Raw genomic sequence first — 21,524 nt, forward strand, 5'->3', positions numbered from 1 at the left:
CATTTTTTTTCATGGTTGAAATTGATCTTAACCGAGACTTTTTTTCTCTACCATCAGAATCCAACCACATTCTCTCTCCTCTCTCAAACCAGGGATAAAAAAATAAGAACAATAAAGTTTGGAATCAAAATTAAATTTCATAAATTTTTAAGGACTGAAGGTTTATAATTTTAAAAGTTGGAGGACCATGAATGTTTAGCCCAAAGTTTTTAAAAAACCACCTCATTTTTTGTCCTTAATAAATATGTTTTAATTGACCATCAATTTATACCTGTGTATTTAGAAAACAAGAGAGATAAACTAAAAAAATCTATATCACTATTGCAATTCACAATAACATGTCTCTAACTAAATAGTGGCATGAGAATAATATTTTCCTAAATTTTTTAGAGTATTTGTAATATTTTTTATTTTGAGATTGTGAAACAGATTTTTTTTTTTTAAAGATTGAAATGGAGATATAGTGTGGTTTTAAATCCAATCCTTTAAAAAAAATATTCCGAAACATAGTAGGGGATTGCTTCGTCCTATAATCCAACGTTCAATAAGCCTTGCGATGAAACAAAAGGAGTTGAGGCAGGTGCCTAAGAAAGAAAAAGAAATTGGAAAAACTATAACCCCGAATTGCACAATAAAAAAAATGAGAAACCTCTATTGTAAAGAAACAAGGAAAAAGGGCAAAAGATATTTGTACAAGGCCTGAGTTCAAGCAGAGTCTTATGAGGCAATGACCGGCCCAAGATATGGCGAGGGAATTTATGAATGTTTTTGACGAGTAAATTAGGCTTGGAGGCTATTATTTTTCACACATGAGACCCGAGGGCCTATGAAAGCCTACAAATTCATGCAAATTGAGTTATCAGCCCACGAATTGCATACAAAACCAGGGGCGTGAATCTTTATCCAAATTGTTTGGTTTGGATTAAAAATTAAAAATTAAAAATTTAAGCATTAATTAAATTAAAAATTTTAGTATTAATGATACATATATTCTTCACATCATTTATTATAAGAAAGTTACACGTCTTTCTTGCAAAAAATAGAAGAAATAAAAAGGAGTTTTTTCTACTAATTTGTTTTAATTAGAAAATTAAAACATTATTTTGACATTTTATTTTAAAATTAAAGTTAGCTTAAACTATATGATGAAAATAAGAATAATCAAAATATAAAAGAATGAGAATGAAGTAATAATGCTTAAATTTGATCGATGTTTTTTAAATTGAAGGACTAAATTGAAAAACAATTCTATAAGAATAAGAATGAAATAATAAATTAAAAGAATGATGACATAAATGAAAAATAAAACATATGAGAAATTATAATTGAAGGACTAAGTTGAAAAAAAACTTCTATAAAAGGAATAAAAATGAAATAAGAAGTAAAAGAATGAGGACTAAAATTGAAAATCAAACAACAAAGAGGACAATTATGTACAGTTATCAAGAAAGAGAGAAAAAATAAAATAAATGACCACCAACGAAAATTCAACCACATACGGCACACCAAGTGGAAGAGGAGACGATTGCGTATCTAGTGAGACAACGGATAGCCAGATTTGGCCACCGAATGGTGTTACACACACCACCTAAATGGCGCAGACACCACCAACTCGCTGGCACATTTGGAAGATGCGCCACCAGATTTCTAAATAAAAAATTAGAAAGACAACGTGAAAAATGCCAAAATGCCCCCATGAACCTGTTAATTACACAAAATACCCGTATGAAAATATCAAAATATCCCCAAAGGAAAAGCTTATTTTTTTTTGTCTTTTCTAAGGTTAAAAACGTGCATTCACTATACATGGATTATGAAAAAACCGTAAACACCCCTGCCCAACAACTCAACAAATTTTTTATCTCGGGGCCAATGAAGTATTTTTACTATTAAGAATCTTATGAAAGGTAAAAAAAACCCTGGGTCAATAATTATAAATTTTGTTAACTTATGGGGTAAAAGAGTAATTTTACTATATAAAAAAATAAAAAAGATGCATACACCTCCAAATAATCTTTCAAATTTTTAATGACTAATGAGCTAGTGAAAAAGACCAACAAACCCTAGCTTCAAAACTTAAATTTCTCTCACTTAAAAGTAAAAAAAATAATTTTATTATAGTAATTCACAACAAACTATATACATGGAGCTATAATAACACTCTCACGCCTCTTAGCTTTTCTTTTAATGTCGTTATAAGGCTGTATATGTATATATAGGGATGTACATGGCACATTGCCAAATTAATTTGGAGTGGAGTTAAAAAAAACAAACCCTACGGTTTGCATTCCCATTTAGCACTACTAAAGTACTACTTGTGATCTTTATATTGATATTTTGCGATTGTTTTATTAGTTCTTGGGGGTAAAAAGTCCACGAGCTATAAGTCTAGAATGCAAGAAAATGGAAGAAAATTCTAAATATCACAATTAAATTATATTTGGATGGACTGTAGCCGGCCTAAGCAAGCTGGCCGGCCGGCCTGGACACCTATTTCTTTAATTACTCATCCTTCTCTTACAAGTTAGATTTAAATATTCTCTTCATGCAATCACGCCAATCTTTAACTTCCTCTTCTCGGAAAATATATATTCCCTGTAACTTCATACGCCCCTCACATTATTATCATTACCTCAACATAATCTAGAGTCGAAGCACCCCACATAAAAACAATATGAGGCAAGCTGGGACATACTCAGGAATACTTTCTGGTGGTTTATCGGGAAAAACTGGGCCTCACTCATTGCCTTTGGCAAGAATCAAGAAGATCATGAAGAAATCCGGTGCCGATGTGAAGATGATATCCGGCGAGGCACCGATTGTGTTCTCAAAAGCATGTGAGCTCTTCATTGAGGATCTAACACAAAGGTCTTGGATGATGACCATGCAAGGCAAGAGGAGGACACTTCACAAAGTGGATGTTGCCTCTGCTGTTATAGGAACAGATATCTTTGACTTTCTTGTCAACTTGGTGTCTAATTCCAGCCACTCCATGGATAATTCTGTGGAGATAGAAACAACTTGCAAATGATAAGACCTTCATCCCCTCCCAACATCTCTCTGACTCAAAGTACAGACTTGATCCACAATTAAACTGTATGATCTCCAAAATTACTTCCTCTACTTGATCTACCCTAAGTAACATGGTCGATGCACTAGTTTTCTGGTAAAATTATTTTAATATACGTATCTATACGTAGAGAACCAACAATGGTGGGGGTATGTATGTAACCTAGCCATCTCTGTGTGCTTGAATCATTTTATATTGCAAAGTCTAAATTTGAGCACACATGATGTCCAAAACGAATATTTTGTTGCTGTTGTTAATCTTTTCCTCTCTTTTTTTTTCGTGAAAAACTTTGGGTCACCAACTGAATACTTCTCATGATGTAGACCGAAAATATGCCAAAGTAAACAATTATATTTTCTTGGCAAGGTTGCTCGCATAGTATTTCGATGCAGCTGAATTTTCTATTTTAGCCAAATTTTATGGAAGTATTTACTTTGGAGTTGGTGATGATGGCTTTAAGACGACATTCTTTTCCAAAAAAAAAAAAAAAAGATGGCATAATCATGCACGCCACACAAACACACACACACACACACACATATATATTCCTTTTGTTTTCTATATAATCAAGATACGTATGTCTTAAGTTTAGTATTGTTATAGGATCTGTATTTTTTTCCTCAACTATTTAGAGAAAAAAACATTTGGTTAGTAAAATAATTTTTACCTCTCACATATAATTGCATTTTAAATATTAATTCTGTAAAAATTAAAATAATTTTTTTATTTATAAAACCTAATTTTTATTTATTTTACAAGTAAAAATTCATCTTACACCATAAAATCTATCACAACCAAAACACCACTTTAGTCCTACAAGACTCTACGCGTGGCTCACTCCTATCTCATAGGAGAAGTGTAAAGGAGAGTACTGTAGTTATAGAAAATGTTGTGGAACAGATGAATTTTATCCATTATCTCATATAGAAATCTTAAAGAGATTATTTTTCCCGTAAAATCTGATTATGGCAAAAATCATGGTCTTTTGTTTTGGGTAATAAGAGATAGTAAAATGCTAAGAGTTTTTGTTTCAATCTAATTTACAAAAAAAATTGTTATTACATGTTGTCTGTATAAATAAACTCAGAAGATGGGTCATCTATTTTTTCTAGATTTCAGTTATTATGATTGTTAAAAAAACAGAATTAGAAATTCAATTTTTAATTTATTATTGTCCAAAACACCTATTCAACATATTAGATACCGATAAACTCATGAATAACCTTAAAAAACTATATTTAAACCTGAAATAAACCCCAAAATTATAGTCAATCAGACATTTTGCATCCACTTATGCATTTCATTCATTTTATATGCATTTATTCATGTTGAAAGATAAATCCCTCAAAAGACCTTAAAATCCATTACACTCGACTACGAAGAAAGATAATATAGAATGAAAAAAAAAGCAATTGTAATAACCCAATTTTTCAAGACTTTGAGATGTAAATGTTATGAAAAAAGGACAACTATAATAACTAAATTTTATATTCTCCAAAATTTTATCATATATTATTTTATTTCTATTTTTATTCGTAACAACAAAAAAATTAAAAAAAAATTAAAAATATATTTTTATTAGGTCAGTCATTTTTTTTATTAAAACCGAGTTCACTAGGTTAATATGAATTAAACCATGTCAATCAAGATAAAAAATAAATTTCAGGTAAAAATTGTTATTTTCAACCAAAATCATCACACCATATTAATAAGAGTCGAACCATGTTGTTGGGGACAAAAAATAAGTTATAGGTGAACAGAAAATTAATAATAATGATGTTTAAATAACCAAATGGAGAATGGGTTAGGAGTCATATCAGCCAGGATAAAAACGAGGTGCAAAACTGTCAGAAGTGGGATTTGAACCCACGCCCTCTCACGAGGACCAGAACTTGAGTCTGGCGCCTTAGACCACTCGGCCATCCTGACACTCCTTGTTAGTTGTAGCAATTTATTTATCTTTGATTAAAATAACCATGGGTCCTTCAAGAGATCACATTTGGTCGAATCAGCCTCTTTTATTCTTCCATGTTTCAATTTACCAATGATGAAGTCCCAATATTCACCGATATGCTTGGATGTGGCAATGATTTATCGGAAAACGGGTTGGATGAAGTGACTCAACCCATTATAAAATGAAAGCAGCAGGCTCAATTTAGAAAAAAAAAAAAAAAAAGATTATAATAAACGAGTTGATTTGACCAAATGCTAGAACTTCAAGGGTAACTCGTAATTTTCATGTCTATTCGGTTTTCACATCTTTTCTATTCTGGCTTGGAAATCGATAACAAAAATGTTAATGGTAGTTTCTCTTGGAAATCCAAAATAATTATAAAAAAAAACTATAAGTATTCCTTTTCATTATATATCAAGACACATGTTATTGCTTTGGAATAATAAAATAATTATTTTATCATTAAAAAAAACATTAAATTTATTTATTCTTTAGAATAATATGGTTCTTTTTTATGACCCATAAGTTATTTTCAGATTGAATGAAAATAAAACAATCTTTTTATATTTTTCAACACGATAAAATAACAGAAGTACTCTTATAAACAAAAACTTTTAACTTGGCTAACAAGGTTTTTTTTTTATATATATATATATATATATATATATATATATATATATATATATATAGTTTTTAAAGCATGGTAAAATTACTCATTTACTTTTGAAATCAAAAAATTTTGAACTAGAACCCATGGTTTTTTCATATTTTCATCCTGGTATTTTAATTTACAATCAAGTTGACTAAGTTAAAATTTGGTATTTTAATAAATATAAAATATTATTTAAAAATAAAAGTTGTGCACCTACAAGTGGCACATGCTTGTGCCTTTTAGGCAACCCCTCCATCCCTAGGTAACGAGTGTGCAGACTTGTAGCGACCAAACAATGGATTTTGGGATAATGTTTGAATTGTCATGGCAGCCCCTCCATTTCTAGGTAGCATATGTGGCAAACGAATTTTTGATTTGGCATCAATGGTCTTTTCTTTAATTTTTTTCCTAATTCACTTCTTACTCCTCAATTTCCATGCCTAGGCCTCTAATTTTTCAAACTAACCCTTTGATTTATTCTTCCTTCATATTTGATTCATTTTCTTTTGATTGCTATTTATTTTATTTAAAATAATTTATAAAATTTGGATTTTTTTTCAATTTTATCATTCTTTAATTTTTTTACATTTGTCAATTTTAGTCCTCATGTTTTTTATTGCTATTTATTTTATTTGATGTAGTTTTTAAAATTGATTTTTTTATGATTTCACCCCTCTTTAGTTTTTTTTTTCCTATTAGATTTGATTTTCATTCTTTGGATTTCTTTTTTTTTTTTTACAAATGTTTTAAATTGATTTTTTTCATTTTATCTTTCAATATTAAATTTATTAGGAATTGAACTTATTGATTGAATACGGGGCTAAGATTTCACAGGTTGCGAGTTTAGAAGATTAACTCAGGTTTAGGAGATTCACCTAGGTTGCTAGACAAATTTTTAAATTTATATATTTTTTATTTCATCATTCAATAGTTGAGAATTGAGCTTTTTGATTGAGCATGAATCTAGGATTCCATGGGTTGCGAGTTTGGAAGATTAACATATGTTTAAGAGATTCACTCGGGTTTGGAGATTGAGATATGCTATTTTTTATTTGCTTTATATATAATGTTTTACTAATTTTGAAAATAAACCGAGTTATCTCAGGGTTTTTTTTATTTGTCTTTATTTGTTAAATTTAGTTTTTTAAAAAGAAATTTTATTTTTGAATTTAATTGATTAAATATAAGCATAAGATTCTCACTTTATGATATTTTATTTGGTTTGCTTTCAAGGTTGTTGCTTTGATAGTACGAGTGGCCTTTTTCAGTATCATCATGCAACGTTTCGCAGTGGTGTTAGAACCGTATTGGTGAGCTATTTTTATGGTGGGGCAATGTCTACAATAAAGTAATTGTGAGTCTCAAACAAGCTTTTCTTTCTTTTCCTTATGAGTATAATAGTGGGAACTCAAATAGTTCCAGTTTTAGTCCCTTAAAATTAACTTAATTATTTTACATCAATAAAAATTTTATTTTATTATGTTAAAGCGAGCATTAACTGAGTGCTGGAATTTTTTTGAGATATTGTGAGAACCCCACATCTAGGCAAACAAAACAAACAAAAAAGTCAAATCTCAAGTAATGTCAAAGTGAATGGATCAAAATTAAAAAAAAGTTGAGTGATAAAAAAAAAAAGACAAACTCTTTCCTTCATTGTACAAATTAGTCTAAGCCTTAAACTTGATTTTCTAAATTAGAATTTTTTTAAACTAATAAAATTAAATTTTATTTTGCAAAACCAAGCATCAACATAGTGATATAATATTTCTTGAATATCCCAAGATCCCTATAAAAATATATTAAAAACAAATCACCTATACCAATCACAAATCAAAATAATGTTAAAAGACCAAACAAGAAAAAAAAAAAGAAATTAAGAAACCAAAGAGTAAAAAATCCTAATGGGGGAAAAATGTTTCTATAGAGTAAAAAATCTACACCTTTTAAGTTAGTTTTTGTTAATATATAGGAGCACACTTCCGTGATTCCAAGCCCAAAGTATTATAATGACAGCCTCTGTCAAGCACAGGGAACATAAATGACCACTGGGGCGCGCGCGCGCGCACACATATATATATATATATATATATATATAAATGCATTTGACTAGTTTTAATATCTGACTTGATCAGGATATTTGCGAGCTGAGAACCCACTCTCTAGCTTGCTGCTAGTTATTAACTGCTTCTTTCACACATTAAAAAACAGAAAATTCATCCAAGTCTGGTTAATGATGATTTTTATTTTCTCATAAATAGAGTGGCAACAGGCTGAAGTTAGGTTATAACTAACCTATTACAGAGATTTGGTTACATAATTTACTCTGCAGTTACGTACACACGCTTCCATATGTGTTCTACATCAAGACAGGGCATAATACTTGTAGGTGAAACTAACACCGTAGAGACTGTTTAATTAAAACTACATTACATAGCATGACAATGCCTATGCTGAGAACCAGCTGAAGATTACACTTTCACTGAGGCCATGAGCGACTAAAGACTCGTTCTCTAATCGAAATGATGATGGATTAGTTTTTTTCTCTTCAACACTTCTCTTTCTTGATTCCTCTTGCCTTTTTCCAGCAATCGCAGCTCCCATTTTCTCTTTTCTTCTCCGCATAACATACTCTTCAGGAATAAATACGTCCATTAATTGTATCAGAAGATGATAAAAAACTTAATTAGGTGATGCGAAGTGTTACACTTGAGCCTGAATGGGAAGAAAAATCATGTATTTATAGGGAAAATGAAGTGGGGATACCATGGGCGTTGATGCCCATGTTTTTTCTTCAAACAAGCGAACACTTGTTAATTTTATGAAGTACAGTTACCTAGGTGAAAAGATACATGTTGGTTTCCGGGAAGTTTTTGACCTTTTTGCATGCCGTGTAAGGCATCGAGGGAGAAAGGGGAAAAGAGCATGTGAAAGGGCTACAATGTGTCTTAGAGACATGTGTAAGTGAAACTGAAGGTAATGCATCCTGTTGTTCTTGTTTCCAGTTCTGTTTTTATATTCAGTTCATGAGTTCTTTCGGTTAATTTGTCTTCCATGAGAACATTTGTTGCTCAAGTAAATTATTTGTTAGTCCCTAGATTTTGGATGCAATTATATGTTAGTCTTTCATGTTCTAAAATCTATAAATTAGTCTCACGACAGTTGACTCTTATTGACTGTTTTCTTATTTCTGTTTCTCTAAGCGTTCACTCTATTAATTTTTCTTTAATATTAGGGTGCTGTTTGGTGCTGTATTTATATTGTGTTTGAAAGTGCCTTTCAAAGTATATTTGTGCTGCAAAACATAAATTTGATTTTTTTTCATGTTTTCTCATAGACTCCAAAGAGGAAAAGGAGTTCGGTATATATGCCTTTGAAAATCAGTCTGGGAATACTGAGTTTGTTCATCCTCAAAATATTCATCACAGCAGAGCCTCTAAAATGGCGCCATATGTCAGAAGACATCGAGTCATAAGAGAATTAACAGAAAAAAAGGTGATATTGTAGTGAAAATTCAATCAGCAACAGCAACCCATATATGTGTCTGACAATGATTCTCTGTCTGATACCATTAATTCATCAATCATGCGTTAAGACAGTGATAAACATGTTCCGTGCAGCACGCTGATTAATCAACTCACAACTCTACTCATGAGTGCAAGAAAGACGTGAAAAAGAAGAAGAAAGAAGATTATAGAAGGTGTCTTATAAGTCAAAAGCATTCGATGGTCGGTTGTATAAGATAATGTATTTAATTATCTTGAAACATCACAAAAGGTGGCTTGAAGAAAATATTTTCGGAGCAGTTTATAAAGGCATAAAAAGTGAAGGATTATATATACTTTTTGGGATATATTTGATATTTCAGAAGATTTGTTTTCTTCTTTAACTTTTTAAATTGGAGCTTTAATTAACATCCACTAAAATCTTACTGAATATACAAAATTGATTAACGTCTACGAAAAATATCTTTCCTCAATTAATACATAAATTGACATGATAATACACTTGACCATAAAAAAAAAGACTAGTTAATTAATTAATTATGATATAAATATAAATGAATCCATATTGTTTCTAATTCATCCTCGTATCCTTAATTGAATCAATTTTATCCTTATAACATGAGTGAATTTTTCATTTATTCTTCTGCTAACTTTTTTCATCTAAATTAACTAAATCAGTAATCAAAATATTTAATATTATATTGAAAATGGCCTTTGAGTTCTATGAACTTTCCAGTCATATGTTTTTTGTCTGATAAATAGAAGATTGTTTTTTTTTTTAAAAAAAATAGTAATCACACAAGACAATACCTTTGTTCCCCTTTGAAGCCTCGTTTCTCCTTCTATATCTCTTCGGTGACCCCCTCATGCACTTGAGTTGTCATTTTTTATATAATATTAAGTCATGTGCATGACTAATTATATAAATTTGGGGGAAGAAGTTAAAAGAATGATAGATTGGAAATTTGGTTATTTTATAAGGATAAAACAGCCTCAATTAAAATTATAATAACATATTGAAAACTCATCCCATATAAAAATATATGCTAGATCTAGTCACTCTTAAAATATTCATAACTCTCATTTTTTGCTACACATTATATTTTTATATAACACAAGAAAAAATAAAGTGACCTTAAAAATTGAACCATATGATTATGGGATCCATTGGTGGTTTTGACTAATCTAGTGGCTTGCATTTTTTTAATCTACTCTCATGGATGCACATTTGTTTTTTTTTTTTCAAAGGAAAAAAAGCTTTGCCCACCAAACAAGCTAACTCCCCTGCAAGAAAAATAGGAACCTCATACCAAGTTTGTTAAATAATCAAAAGAAATAAACTTTCTTGAATCCAAAAAATATGAAATAATAAATATTGGGTTCATACTCAATATAAAATAGGAGTTGTCCCTCGCAAACCTTGAAATCCAAAGCGATAACATCACCTTCAAGCCATTGAATATGCTTAGGATAAGCCTAAAAATTATATAGGTTAAATATCGATATTATTCTCCTTTTTAATATGACACAAGAAAAGAAAATTTAAGAAAAAAAGAAAAAAAATGATTTAGAATAAGTGTAAGCTAATGGAAGCAGGGTTCATTATAGAAGTAATGTACCCCGGATGACTAGAGAACATTGTCATGGTTAACAAATCCAATAAAAAATAAAGGATGTGTGTTGATTTCACATACCTTAACAAGGCATGTCCCAGTGACAACTTCATCTTTTCTAAGTTGACCTACTAGTGCATTACACAACTAGCTATTCATTTCTAAGCTATTTGGATGCCAATTTAGAATATTAACACATCCACATGCACCTAAACAATGAAGAAAATACTTATTTCATCATTAACAAAAGGATGTACTACTATAAGGTCATAATTTTCTAGTGAAGAAAACCAGATCCAAATATTAAATAATGGTTACCAAGATCTTTAAGGACCAATTAGGAAGGAACATGGAAACGTATATAGATCACATATTGGTAAAGAGCCCCACTTTCGAGTACCACCTCCAAAACTTAATTACAATATGTTTTCTCTATTTTTCACCAATATTAGATGAAGCTCAATCTATTAAAGTGCATTTTTGCTATACAAGGAGGAGAATTCCTAGGATTTTCTGATAAAGATAGAGCCTAATTCTAAAAAGATTACAACCATTATGGATAAAGTCCTCCTTGGTTGGTCAAAGAAGTTTAGAGACTAACAGGTCAAATGGCAACCTTGAATAAATGTGTATCTCAATTTGGGGAGCTTTGCCTCCCACTTTTAGAACATTGAAGAATGTGTCCAATTTTTAGTAGACTATCAAGTGCATGAAAGCCCTCCAAAACCTAAAGTCTTACCTTTCTTCTTCAAGAATTTTATCTCAACCTAAAAAAACAGAAAAACTATTCCTTGATCCAGGGGTAATAGATTTAGTTGTGAGCGATGTTATGGTTAGGAAGTAACACAAAGTTCGAAGACCTGTTTACTACACAAACAAAACCTTTCACAATGTTGAAATTAAGTACTTGAAAATTGAAAAGGTGGTTTTGGTGCTCGTTGTTATGATCCATTTTGACTCTTTATTTTCTAACGTATTTCTAAAATTACAAAAATATCTTTTCAATGAAATTCAGTCAATTTATGATTATTTTATAATTTTTGGCACATTTATTTATTTTATTTTAAAGAAAAAATATTATTTATTAGTCAGTTTAAAAGACAATACTATTTACTATCGAAGAAAGAGTTTTAGATGGTCACTTAAGCATCATTTTACTTGAGAGATTCTAATAGTTCAACTCATAGGTCTAATAACAACAAATTAGACGAACCTTTATGGTTGTAAAGATATTTTTTATGCTCTACCATATCTCTTAACCAACATTTTCTTAATAAATTGTATTATTTTATAAAGATTAAATTGAATGATACTAAGTTGTTGTTTCTTAAATATAACAAAAGATATTTATTTGGATTTTTCACTTCCTTGTTATGACTAAAATTTCTGTTAACAAAGGATATTAACATTAACAAAGAAATTAACAATCTTTCATTATGCATCTAATGGTCATTAACTCTCATATTACTATTCATTTTACTAATTTTCTTCCTTGTTCCCTCGGGTTTTTTGTTATCTTTACTATGGTCATCATGTTTTTTTTTAAAAAAATTATTCATGAGAAGTAATCTTGTCATGCTTTATGTTTTTTTACTCATTTTGACTTGAATGCTCTCATGAGTGCGAGGTTTTAGAGAACATTTTATCATTAAATGAAAGATCAATTTTTCAAGATATATTGTAATATTATTATATTTATTATAAAAATATTTAGAGAACAAGACCAAAATTAACATAAACAAAAAAACAAAGCCTTTTTTTTTTTTCTTGCATTGTTCATAAAGCATGAAAAACCTCACTTTAGTCCCTTAATTTTTTTTCTTTCTTCATTTTTGGTCCTTATTATTTATGATTTTACATTTCAATCCTAAACTTTATTTTTTTAGTTTCATCTTTTGGATGTTATAGGAAAAAAGAGAAAGTCACCAAAACAAGAAAGAGGAGAGAAAGAATTTGGTCATCATAAAAGGTCGAGCTTTGTGTTAATAAGTTTGTCTTGGAGATGAAAATTAAATGAAAATGGTTTTTCATTTGAACATCCCAAAATAAGTGAATCGGTCATGTAAATTTTTTTTTATTCGATTAGATTTTAGATTTTTACTGTGATTAAATTATGTTTTAAGATTATAAATGAGTTTATTGAGATTATGATGTTTTTAAAGTGTTTTCAAGTGAAAACAAGTTGAAAATTGTATTTTTTTTAATCTAAAAACTCGAACCATGCTTTTCCAGTCATTGGAGGTTAACGAAAAAAATTGTAAAGGATAACATGTCGTCTACAACTACTAAGGTGGACAACATATCATCAGTCCATTTAAAATAAAAGAACCTGGCATGTCTGCCTGACCTTCCACACTCAGACATGCCTAGGCTTTTACTTTTTAAGCTAGGCTCACATACCTAGCCTTCTATGCCCAACAACTCCTAACATTTTTTTTAATTACTATCACCATTCTCATTTTTTTCAATTGTTATTTTTTTTAATAGCAATCGGTTTTTTGAATGGTTTTTATAATCTCATAATATCTTTAAGATATTATTGTAATTTATCTTTGATTTTTTCCTGATTAGATTTAAAATAGATTAGTTTTATTTGCATTATGCATTTATAAGAATGAAAATTATATGTACTTAGCAACCATAAATATTTTTAAAGATAAGTAAAAGAAAATAAAAAAGATAACCTATGTGCATTTGTATCTATCTTTTAATTCTTATTTTAGAATTAACTTTTCATTTTAGTCTTTAATTTGCATTCACAAATCTTGTTGATTTATTAGATAATATATATATATATATATATATATATATATATATATATATATATATATATTCAAAACTAACTTGGAATTTTATCTACAACGTAGGTGAATATTACCTTCTATACTAAAAATACTGGGTTTTTTTAGGAAGTTTCATTATTCATATAAACAATGAAGCTTATCCTTAGATAAAGGAGGTGTCATTCTATTTTAATCATTAGATCAAACAATAATCCTAATAATTTATCAAACTCAAAAATTAAAATCCAATTAACTAGATCACCAAACAAGAAAAACCCATAAATCAAATTAGACTAAAAGAAAATGCACTAAACTAATTAACCTCAGACTTGCATCCTATTATCTTATCCAATGAAGAATCTCTATAGATTCAATCATTCAAAAATTACCTTCTTATCATAGATAAAATTCAAAAAGTCCAAGGGACTGACACTATTAAAACACATATCCAAAAAATACACATAAAAAAAGTCACAATAACACGACAAATAATTAGAAAATGGTGTTATTTCAACTCTATTAAAGAATCTTAGATCTTCTCCAAACTGAACAAAATATAGAAGATTTTGATCTACCGAGTCACTCTCTCAACAGCTAAAAAAATTAATGAGTTTTTATTTTTAGTAAGATAGAGAAAGATTATATTTTTATTTATGCTAAAGAGAAATATGGACAGGGGGATGTGAGAATACTAGATAAAAAACATTTACATTGTATAAATGACCTTTTAATAACAGTGACGTAAAACTCTTTTTTATTCTCTACCTTTTCCCTTCACCTCTCTCTCTCTCTCTCTCTTTCTCTCTCTAAATATTTTTATTATTTTTTCAAATAAAAAAAGAGGTAAAAAAGGCTTAGGAGGTATGGACCTAGCATCCAGGCGCATGATCTTATTCTTTAATTTTGATATAATTCTTAAATAATATATAGATTTTTATTAGAATGGTCACAATTCTTTTTAAAATTATTATGTATCTAATAATAATAATAATAATAATAATTAAATGTTTTTTTATGGTAAAAAAAGTTAATAATATATATATATATATATATATATATATATATATATATATATATATATATATATTAGCTGAAAAAAGTTTTGTTCAATTCATCATCGTAGGTGCACCGTCACTAGCATCCCCTAAATGACTTGCATTTAAATGAAGAACTCGATAGCCATGATGAGCGTCTAATCGACCGCTACATCTCTTATTCTTGAAGACTTCAATTCACAAAAATAAAATAAAATTATGATGCGATATATATATATATATATCACTTTTTTGTCCCTACCCAACTTCCATTTGTACCCACCACCATCTAGGACTCTGACTCTCCAGCTATATTTATAGCAGTCCTTTCTCTTTTAGATGGTGATCTTGATAGAATTTTACCTGAAGTATTTGGTGACAATTGTCTTCGTACATGGGTTTCCGGGTCTTGGTGGCGAAAGTAAAAGACTTCGTTATGGGGGAGAAGGAGCCCAGGAAAGCTGAATCTGAGGGAGCTTCTCTGCCTACACAAGCTGAAGAACATGGACCTGTTAAAGAAGAGAAAGAAGCCCCTTTAAATGATTATGCTAATGAGAAGAGCTCGGTCCTGGTTACTGAAAGTATGTCCTCTCCTTATTCTTCTCCTTCTTTGCTTTCTGGTTCCTCCTGACATAGAGAGGATAAGGAAAGTTCGTAAATTGATTTTTCATGAAAGTTGATGGCTTGCAATTTTGAATATCTCAAGCCCGACTTAACAATTGAATGTTTCTCTAAACATGTTATAACAAGGCCCTTAATTGTATGATTGAATCTTCGATGTGTCAGAGGTTGCAGATCCACCTGCTACTGCAAAAAACTCAAGGGGGCCAAATGACAGAGGTATGCGCAGGCTACTATGTTAATCAAAATTTATATCTTTCCTATCAACAGATAACAAGTACTTGTATCATTTATCAGATGCTGTGCTTGCGAGGGTTGAAGCGGAGAAAAGATGTGCTCTAATTAAAGCATGGGAAGAAAATGAGAAAGCTAAAGCGGAGAACAAGTACGAGACCATCTCTAATGCTTTGAATTGTCCATCTTTTAGTATTGGTATAAAGTAGGCCTCCTCACACTGGGATTTCAAATCTAGCATAAAAACATGCTTGAAATGATTCAGCTTCAATCTGTTCATCGAACAAGCTACTAGCTCTTAGTTTAAGAAGATTGCACTATATATAACTTTGCTAGTGTCTGAAGTTCTCCTGAATTAGAATTTTACTGCATGGAAAGTAAATTCGAGCCAGGAATTGACCAGCTCTTTGGTCATCCAATATAAAATAATGTATTTGGAAGTCTCTGAGATTGAGTCTAGGCGTTCAACCATTTTAGGCTATAAAAATGTATACATTCAGAAGAAATTTAATTTCTGAACCAAACCATACACTGTTAAGCTATTAAATTACCGAGGAAAGAAACTCCATTACAATTGCCATAGAAGTTAAGTTTATTGTCAGCTCATGCTCCAGATATGTAAATACAAACATGCTCATTAAATATCTGGATGTATGTGTGTGATACTTGATAGTTTTGGTTAGGTTTCCGTTTTCAAACGTTTATAGACTTGTTCAATACACTCTTAAGGTCCATCTTTGAAGACTCGCGCAATGTCCTCTTTAAACAAGGATTTGTGCATTGAATCAGTCTTACAAGTTAAAATGTTAAACTTGGCTTTATAAAGCTTTCAGTTCCTACTCGATGATGACCTTCAGACCTTGTTTCTGAGCAAGTTGTACACGCTGAATTTTCAAATAGGGCTCACAAGAAACTCTCTGCCATTGGATCATGGGAGACAATCAAGAGAGAATCTGTGGAGGCAAAAATAAAGAAGTATGAGGTAACAAACTTAATGAATTGAAGTATCAACTGCTTGTTATAGCATGACTAATCTTCCTTTCCACTTATAAAAACTGTACAGTTCAAAGTAATTATGTAATATATATTCTTGCAAAAAACTATTTCAATAGTGTCTTGATTAATTTGTGATATGGTAGGAAAAAGTGGAAAAGAAGAAGGCTGAATATGCAGAGAAAATGAAGAACAAAGTAGCCGAACTCCACAAGGCAGCCGAGGAGAAGAAAGCAATGATTGAAGCAAAAAAAGGTGAGGACCGTCTCGAGGTAGAGGAAACTGCAGCGAAATTCCGAGCAACTGGGTATACACCAAGGAAGTGTCTTGGATTCTTAAGTGTCTAAGATGTTTTGGCAAATTCTAATGAACAACAGTGGGGTAAACGGGAGAGAAAAGGCTGCTAGAATTGGATTTGCTTGATTTTTTGGCTTGTTAGTTTATGCTGTGCTCAAATATTGTTGGTTCAGCTGTAAATGTCTTTTGATATTTGTAAAAAACAGTAAATGGGAGTGCATGCGTTACATTACCCAAGTTCTGACAAGACCCGAGTTTGAATTTGATATTTTCTTTTGTGTGAGCTGAATCCCTAGTTAGAAAAAGAAAAAAAAAGTGAAATAAATCATTTGTGTATCTGTAGTTCTGAAGAATTTGGTAACACAACAATTCAAGGTCTTTAATTTTGTGCAGTGGCTGCATTTTTCACACATTATTTGCTATGGATCATACCAACTACTTGCAGCTCAGGTTTTCTGGTATGACAAATGTGCCACCCATCACCCAATTTACTTGCTTCTTAAGCTGACATTCTCAACCACCCCAGAATACTTGGTAAAGAAGGAGAGGCAGAGTTTGTATGTGAATGAGATGTCAAAGACTGAAACCTTTTCGAATTTCAATTTTTCAGATAAACTTTTCATGATCAATATTCGCTACATTTGTGAGCTGATAATAGATAATTCCATTCTACTTGTAGCATAATCAATTAAATGTGAGGCTAATATCATCATGTCAACAGGAGATACGAGGCCTAATATTACGCCAATAATTTTCTTTATTCCCTTTCCAAGTTAAATAAGAATAAGTTATGAAAAAAATTCCAAGAAGCAATACATGATGTCCCTAATGCCTTAAATCTTTATATGATGCCCACGGCTGCAGAAGAAAATCTGTGCAATTACAACTTATCCGTTTATTTTGATAACTTTCAGCACTCAATATAATCCTAGTACAGACCACGTCTGTGCACATTGCTTGCAGCATTTTATATATATAGAATGTAAGCAGAGACTCTTGAATTGTTGGCCTACAAATTTTGGAATCAAATTGATGCTAACATAGTATTTTGTTGTCATGTACACACGATTTTTGACAGATAGGCTGCTAGATATAGTAAAAAATCTATTTGGAGACAGCTGAGTTGTCTACCACATAACAAGAGGATTGCAGTTGTATTTGTTACCTCCTGTCTGGACTATCTTTGAAAGACTTGGTCAGGAAATGTTTCAGATCTATCTGTAACAGCCCACTATTCTTAGAACGGTACCCTGCAAGTTCCAAGAGATATAGACCCTGGATCACATTAGCTTAAATAAGCGGTTCAAGTCTTTTTCTCCATCCATTGAACATTCATTTTATTGACCTTTAATCTGCTAGTTATAATACAGGAAAGGTGAAAGGTAAGAACAGATTTTCTAAGTTCTGTTTATCTTAACTTCTGAGATTAAGAGCCGAACTTTCAGAATTTGTTCTTAAAACTTTCCCATTAAAGCTTTTCTAAGCAACCCTTCTGAAATCAGATTCTATACTGCTCATTTTAGATTCATCAGGAAAAACATAATGGGATTCACTGGGACCTTAGAGAAATGCAAGGCCTGCGACAAGACTGTTTATTTCATCGAATTGGTGTCTGCTGATGGAGTTCCTTATCATAAGAAGTGCTTCAAATGCAGCCACTGCAATGGACTTCTTGTGGTACGAGTTCTATTCATTTATCCTCTTTTCTTTTTCATGCCTTTTCTTTTGTGGTTATTGCCTAAGTAAGAATTAATGAAAATACGGTCCTTTACCAGGATTATTGAAACTGACCCACCATGAAATTTGTCTTATAGATGAGTAGCTATTCCTCGATTGATGGAGTTTTATACTGCAAACCTCATTACGACCAGCTCTTCAAGGAGACCGGTAATTTTACCAAGAAATTCCAACCCTGTGAGATCCGCTTCTCCGTTTTCCTTTCGTTTAAGTTTCTTTTACATATTTTTGGAATTAGAGTTCCATGGAGAAGGATGTAGTCCTCCCTATTTTACCTTTTTTTTTTTTTGCTAACAATGTGTTTCTGCAATTCTGACTGTTTAGATGAAGAGAAGAAAAACTGCCTGGTACCAAGATTCTTTACAATCGGTTCTTAATTTTTCATTACCTTAATTTGTTTCTAATGGAAGTTTCTAGTTTGTTTGCTGGAGTTTGATGCATGTTTTCACAATCATGCAGACAAAGGCCCCAAGCAAACTTTCCTCCATGTTCAGTGGCACCCAAGACAAATGTGCTTTCTGTAAAAAAACTGCATACCCATTAGAGAAGGTTTCTAATCCATCTCTCTCTCTCTCTCTCTCACACACACACACACACAATTCTTATTTCCCCATTCATTAACATTCATTCCTCGTCCATCATATATATATTTGCGCAACTCGAATGGAAATGCAAAAGACAGAGTAACTCTCATTGATATCTATATTGTACCTTAATCTGGCACCAATATAATCTCATGCACCAAGATCAACTCCGGAAATAGATTGAGATCAATATTATATGATGGAGTGAGGATAAAGAAGCTTATTGCCGTAACCAAAATTTTGACAGGTGACTGTGGAGGGAGAATTCTATCACAAGTCATGCTTCAGGTGTTCTCATGGGGGTTGCTGTATCACACCTTCTTCTTATGCAGCTCTTGATGGTATCCTATACTGCAAGGCCCACTTTGCTCAATTGTTTAAGCAGAAGGGTAGCTACAGTTATCTCACCAAAACTGCCACAATGAAGAAAAACGCAGTAAATTTGCCAGAAGAAAAATCCGAAGCAGCAGAAAACAATGAAACAGTACCAGAAGCAAACGCAGATGCTAACTCTGATTTAGCCATTGACAAGAGACATCATAATTCATGAGAATCTGCAGAGCTAGTTCTCAATGCTGTGTTGTTCCTTTCACATGCCTCTCTAGGGGACATTGAGGTTACAAGAGTGGTTGCTTTCCTTGTTCCTACTCAGGCATGTGTCAACAGAGAATGGGAACCTGGAATTTTGTTTCGCCTTGGAATTTGGAAACTAAATAGAGACTTCTGTAATATTTCTATTTTGCAGGTGCAGTTGATGAACGAAAATAAAATTTCACTTCTTTCTCTTTTGTCTTTAAATTTCTTCATCAATAAAAAAAAATGGTCCTTGAAGATGAACAAAACCATATTAACACGGGAGAAATCTAGACATTGTTAAAGAACGGTCGACGACATGAGTTTCCTTTGGCTCTTACACTTGCTACAAGACTGACTTTAATTTTTCCATATTCATTTGTCATTGGAATTACAAAGTTGTAACTGCATTATTGCCAACCTTTTTTTTCAAGTAATGATACATGAAATATTGGATGAATTGTAGCCCCCTCTGGAAACCGCAGTCCATAAGTCATTGCTCCAACTCTTTGTATAATCTTGCAAGTGCCATAAATTCTCAGATTAAGCTTGATATTTTTCCTTAGTGCTACACTCAATTGATTGTAAGCATGTGATTTCAAGCACACCAAATCTCCCACCTAAAACTCTCTTTCTATATATCCTGCCACTTGTTTCATCATGTCCCTGGCCTTTTCCAGTTAAAATTGCAACCATTGATCCAATCTAGCCCTTTATTGAATCACCTTCTTAATGTTGCTACTGGAGTAGTTGCTTGAGAATTAACCTCTACATTGGGTGAAGGATAACCATGCAATGATTGAAAATGGCTCATTTTAATGGATAAATGATAGCTAGAATTATACCATCATTGAAACTAAAGACAACCATTCATGTCATCTGCTTGGATTATGCATGATCATACACCTTAAATAGGTTTTAAGACATTGATTAACCCTTTCTGTTTATCTGTCATTTTAAGGATAGAAAGATGAGTTAACCCCTAATAACTTAAACAATTCTTTCCAAAATATACTAATGAAGATTTTATCCCTATTTATCACAATACTCATAGATAAACCATGGAACTCATGGAACTTATAGATGTAATCTAAAAACAACTAAGCAATTTTCTAAGCTGTAAAAGGATGAGCTACAGCTAAGAAATATCTATATTTAGTGAATCTATCCACTATAACCGATATTGTATTCTTTCCCCTTAATTTTGGCAAGCCTTCGACGAGATCCACGATTATATTTTTTCAAATACCTTCTGATATATATAGGTAGCGGTTGAAGCAATCTAGAATATAATACCCTTTCTTTTTTGGCTTGCTAACGCACATCATATTCTTCCATGAATTTTCTCACCAAGGCTTTCATATAAGGCCAATATTAAAACTTAGCCCTGAGACTCTTATAAGAAATATGCACCCCTGTATGTCATTTAACATGCGAATCATATACAAGACTTATAATTCTATTAAGATTTTTTAATCCTTTGTAATGTTCACTCATAGCTTTAAACCTTAATTAAAATTGCATCAAATCCATCTCTCATGTTATCGAATTAGATTATAATTCTATAAAAAAATTTTAATTCTTTGTAATCTAATCTTTACTTATCAGGTGCGATACCTCTTGTGATATTTATAATTATTATAAAAGTATAAGTGACAATTAATTATTTTTGTCATGTGAGTCATTAAGTGAAATGTTTGATCTTGAGCTTTGAAAAAGATTGTGAAAATTTTGATTTTGACCCATAAAAAATATTGTGTAAAGTTTTATAATTTTAATCTCAAAAAAATATTAGTATAATCAGGTCTCATGTATTAAAATAACTATGAGTTAATAGTAAATATTTAAATGAAAATTTAAAATAAATGGAGCAAAT

The 21,524-nt window shown here is 31.2% G+C and overlaps 3 protein-coding genes and 1 non-coding gene across 5 annotated transcripts; 3 read left to right on the forward strand and 1 right to left on the reverse strand.

The window, feature by feature from the left end:
• Positions 1–2,621: 2,621 nt before the first annotated feature.
• On the forward strand, positions 2,622–3,323 carry LOC7479327 (nuclear transcription factor Y subunit C-3). The gene has a single exon (XM_002298010.4). It carries the CDS (start codon positions 2,675–2,677, stop codon positions 3,029–3,031), a length of 357 nt encoding a protein of 118 aa, XP_002298046.1. The 5' UTR covers positions 2,622–2,674; the 3' UTR covers positions 3,032–3,323.
• Positions 3,324–4,915: 1,592 nt separating this feature from the next.
• On the reverse strand, positions 4,916–4,999 carry TRNAL-CAA (transfer RNA leucine (anticodon CAA)). The gene has a single exon. It is a non-coding gene; the product is annotated as a tRNA-Leu (tRNA).
• A 9,900-nt stretch (positions 5,000–14,899) lies between these two features.
• LOC7478054 (remorin) lies at positions 14,900–17,022 on the forward strand. The gene is made up of 5 exons (XM_002298011.4): positions 14,900–15,190; positions 15,396–15,449; positions 15,528–15,615; positions 16,365–16,446; positions 16,604–17,022. Exons 1-5 carry the CDS (start codon positions 15,004–15,006, stop codon positions 16,802–16,804), a joined length of 612 nt encoding a protein of 203 aa, XP_002298047.1. The 5' UTR covers positions 14,900–15,003; the 3' UTR covers positions 16,805–17,022.
• A 970-nt stretch (positions 17,023–17,992) lies between these two features.
• On the forward strand, positions 17,993–19,858 carry LOC18094437 (LIM domain-containing protein WLIM2b). Of its 2 annotated transcripts, XM_024602271.2 has the most exons (6): positions 17,993–18,136; positions 18,278–18,431; positions 18,569–18,668; positions 18,816–18,838; positions 18,951–19,040; positions 19,323–19,858. In XM_024602271.2, the coding sequence occupies exons 2-6, from the start codon at positions 18,297–18,299 to the stop codon at positions 19,623–19,625; spliced, it is 651 nt and encodes a 216-aa protein (XP_024458039.1). In that variant the 5' UTR covers positions 17,993–18,136; positions 18,278–18,296; the 3' UTR covers positions 19,626–19,858. The 2 variants fall into 2 exon arrangements, with proteins under 2 accessions (XP_024458039.1, XP_024458086.1); XM_024602318.2 differs by having other exon boundaries at positions 18,034–18,431; positions 18,569–18,641.
• The last annotated feature ends 1,666 nt before the right edge of the window (positions 19,859–21,524 follow it).

The sequence above is a fragment of the Populus trichocarpa genome, chromosome 1, assembly GCF_000002775.5.
Source record: "Populus trichocarpa isolate Nisqually-1 chromosome 1, P.trichocarpa_v4.1, whole genome shotgun sequence".
Taxonomy (NCBI): Eukaryota; Viridiplantae; Streptophyta; class Magnoliopsida; order Malpighiales; family Salicaceae; genus Populus; species Populus trichocarpa.

Bases quoted from the DNA above. Each gene is read 5' to 3' on its own strand.
- LOC18094437 (XM_024602271.2), top strand. From the start codon at position 18,297: ATGGGATTCACTGGGACCTTAGAGAAATGCAAGGCCTGCGACAAGACT. The intron at 18,839-18,950 runs GTACCAAGATTC...ACAATCATGCAG, and splicing joins AAGAGAAGAAAAACTGCCTG to ACAAAGGCCCCAAGCAAACT. The intron at 19,041-19,322 runs GTTTCTAATCCA...AAATTTTGACAG, and splicing joins CTGCATACCCATTAGAGAAG to GTGACTGTGGAGGGAGAATT.
- LOC7478054 (XM_002298011.4), top strand. From the start codon at position 15,004: ATGGGTTTCCGGGTCTTGGTGGCGAAAGTAAAAGACTTCGTTATGGGG. The intron at 15,191-15,395 runs GTATGTCCTCTC...TCGATGTGTCAG, and splicing joins CTCGGTCCTGGTTACTGAAA to AGGTTGCAGATCCACCTGCT. The intron at 15,616-16,364 runs GTACGAGACCAT...ATTTTCAAATAG, and splicing joins AAAGCTAAAGCGGAGAACAA to GGCTCACAAGAAACTCTCTG.
- LOC7479327 (XM_002298010.4), top strand. From the start codon at position 2,675: ATGAGGCAAGCTGGGACATACTCAGGAATACTTTCTGGTGGTTTATCG.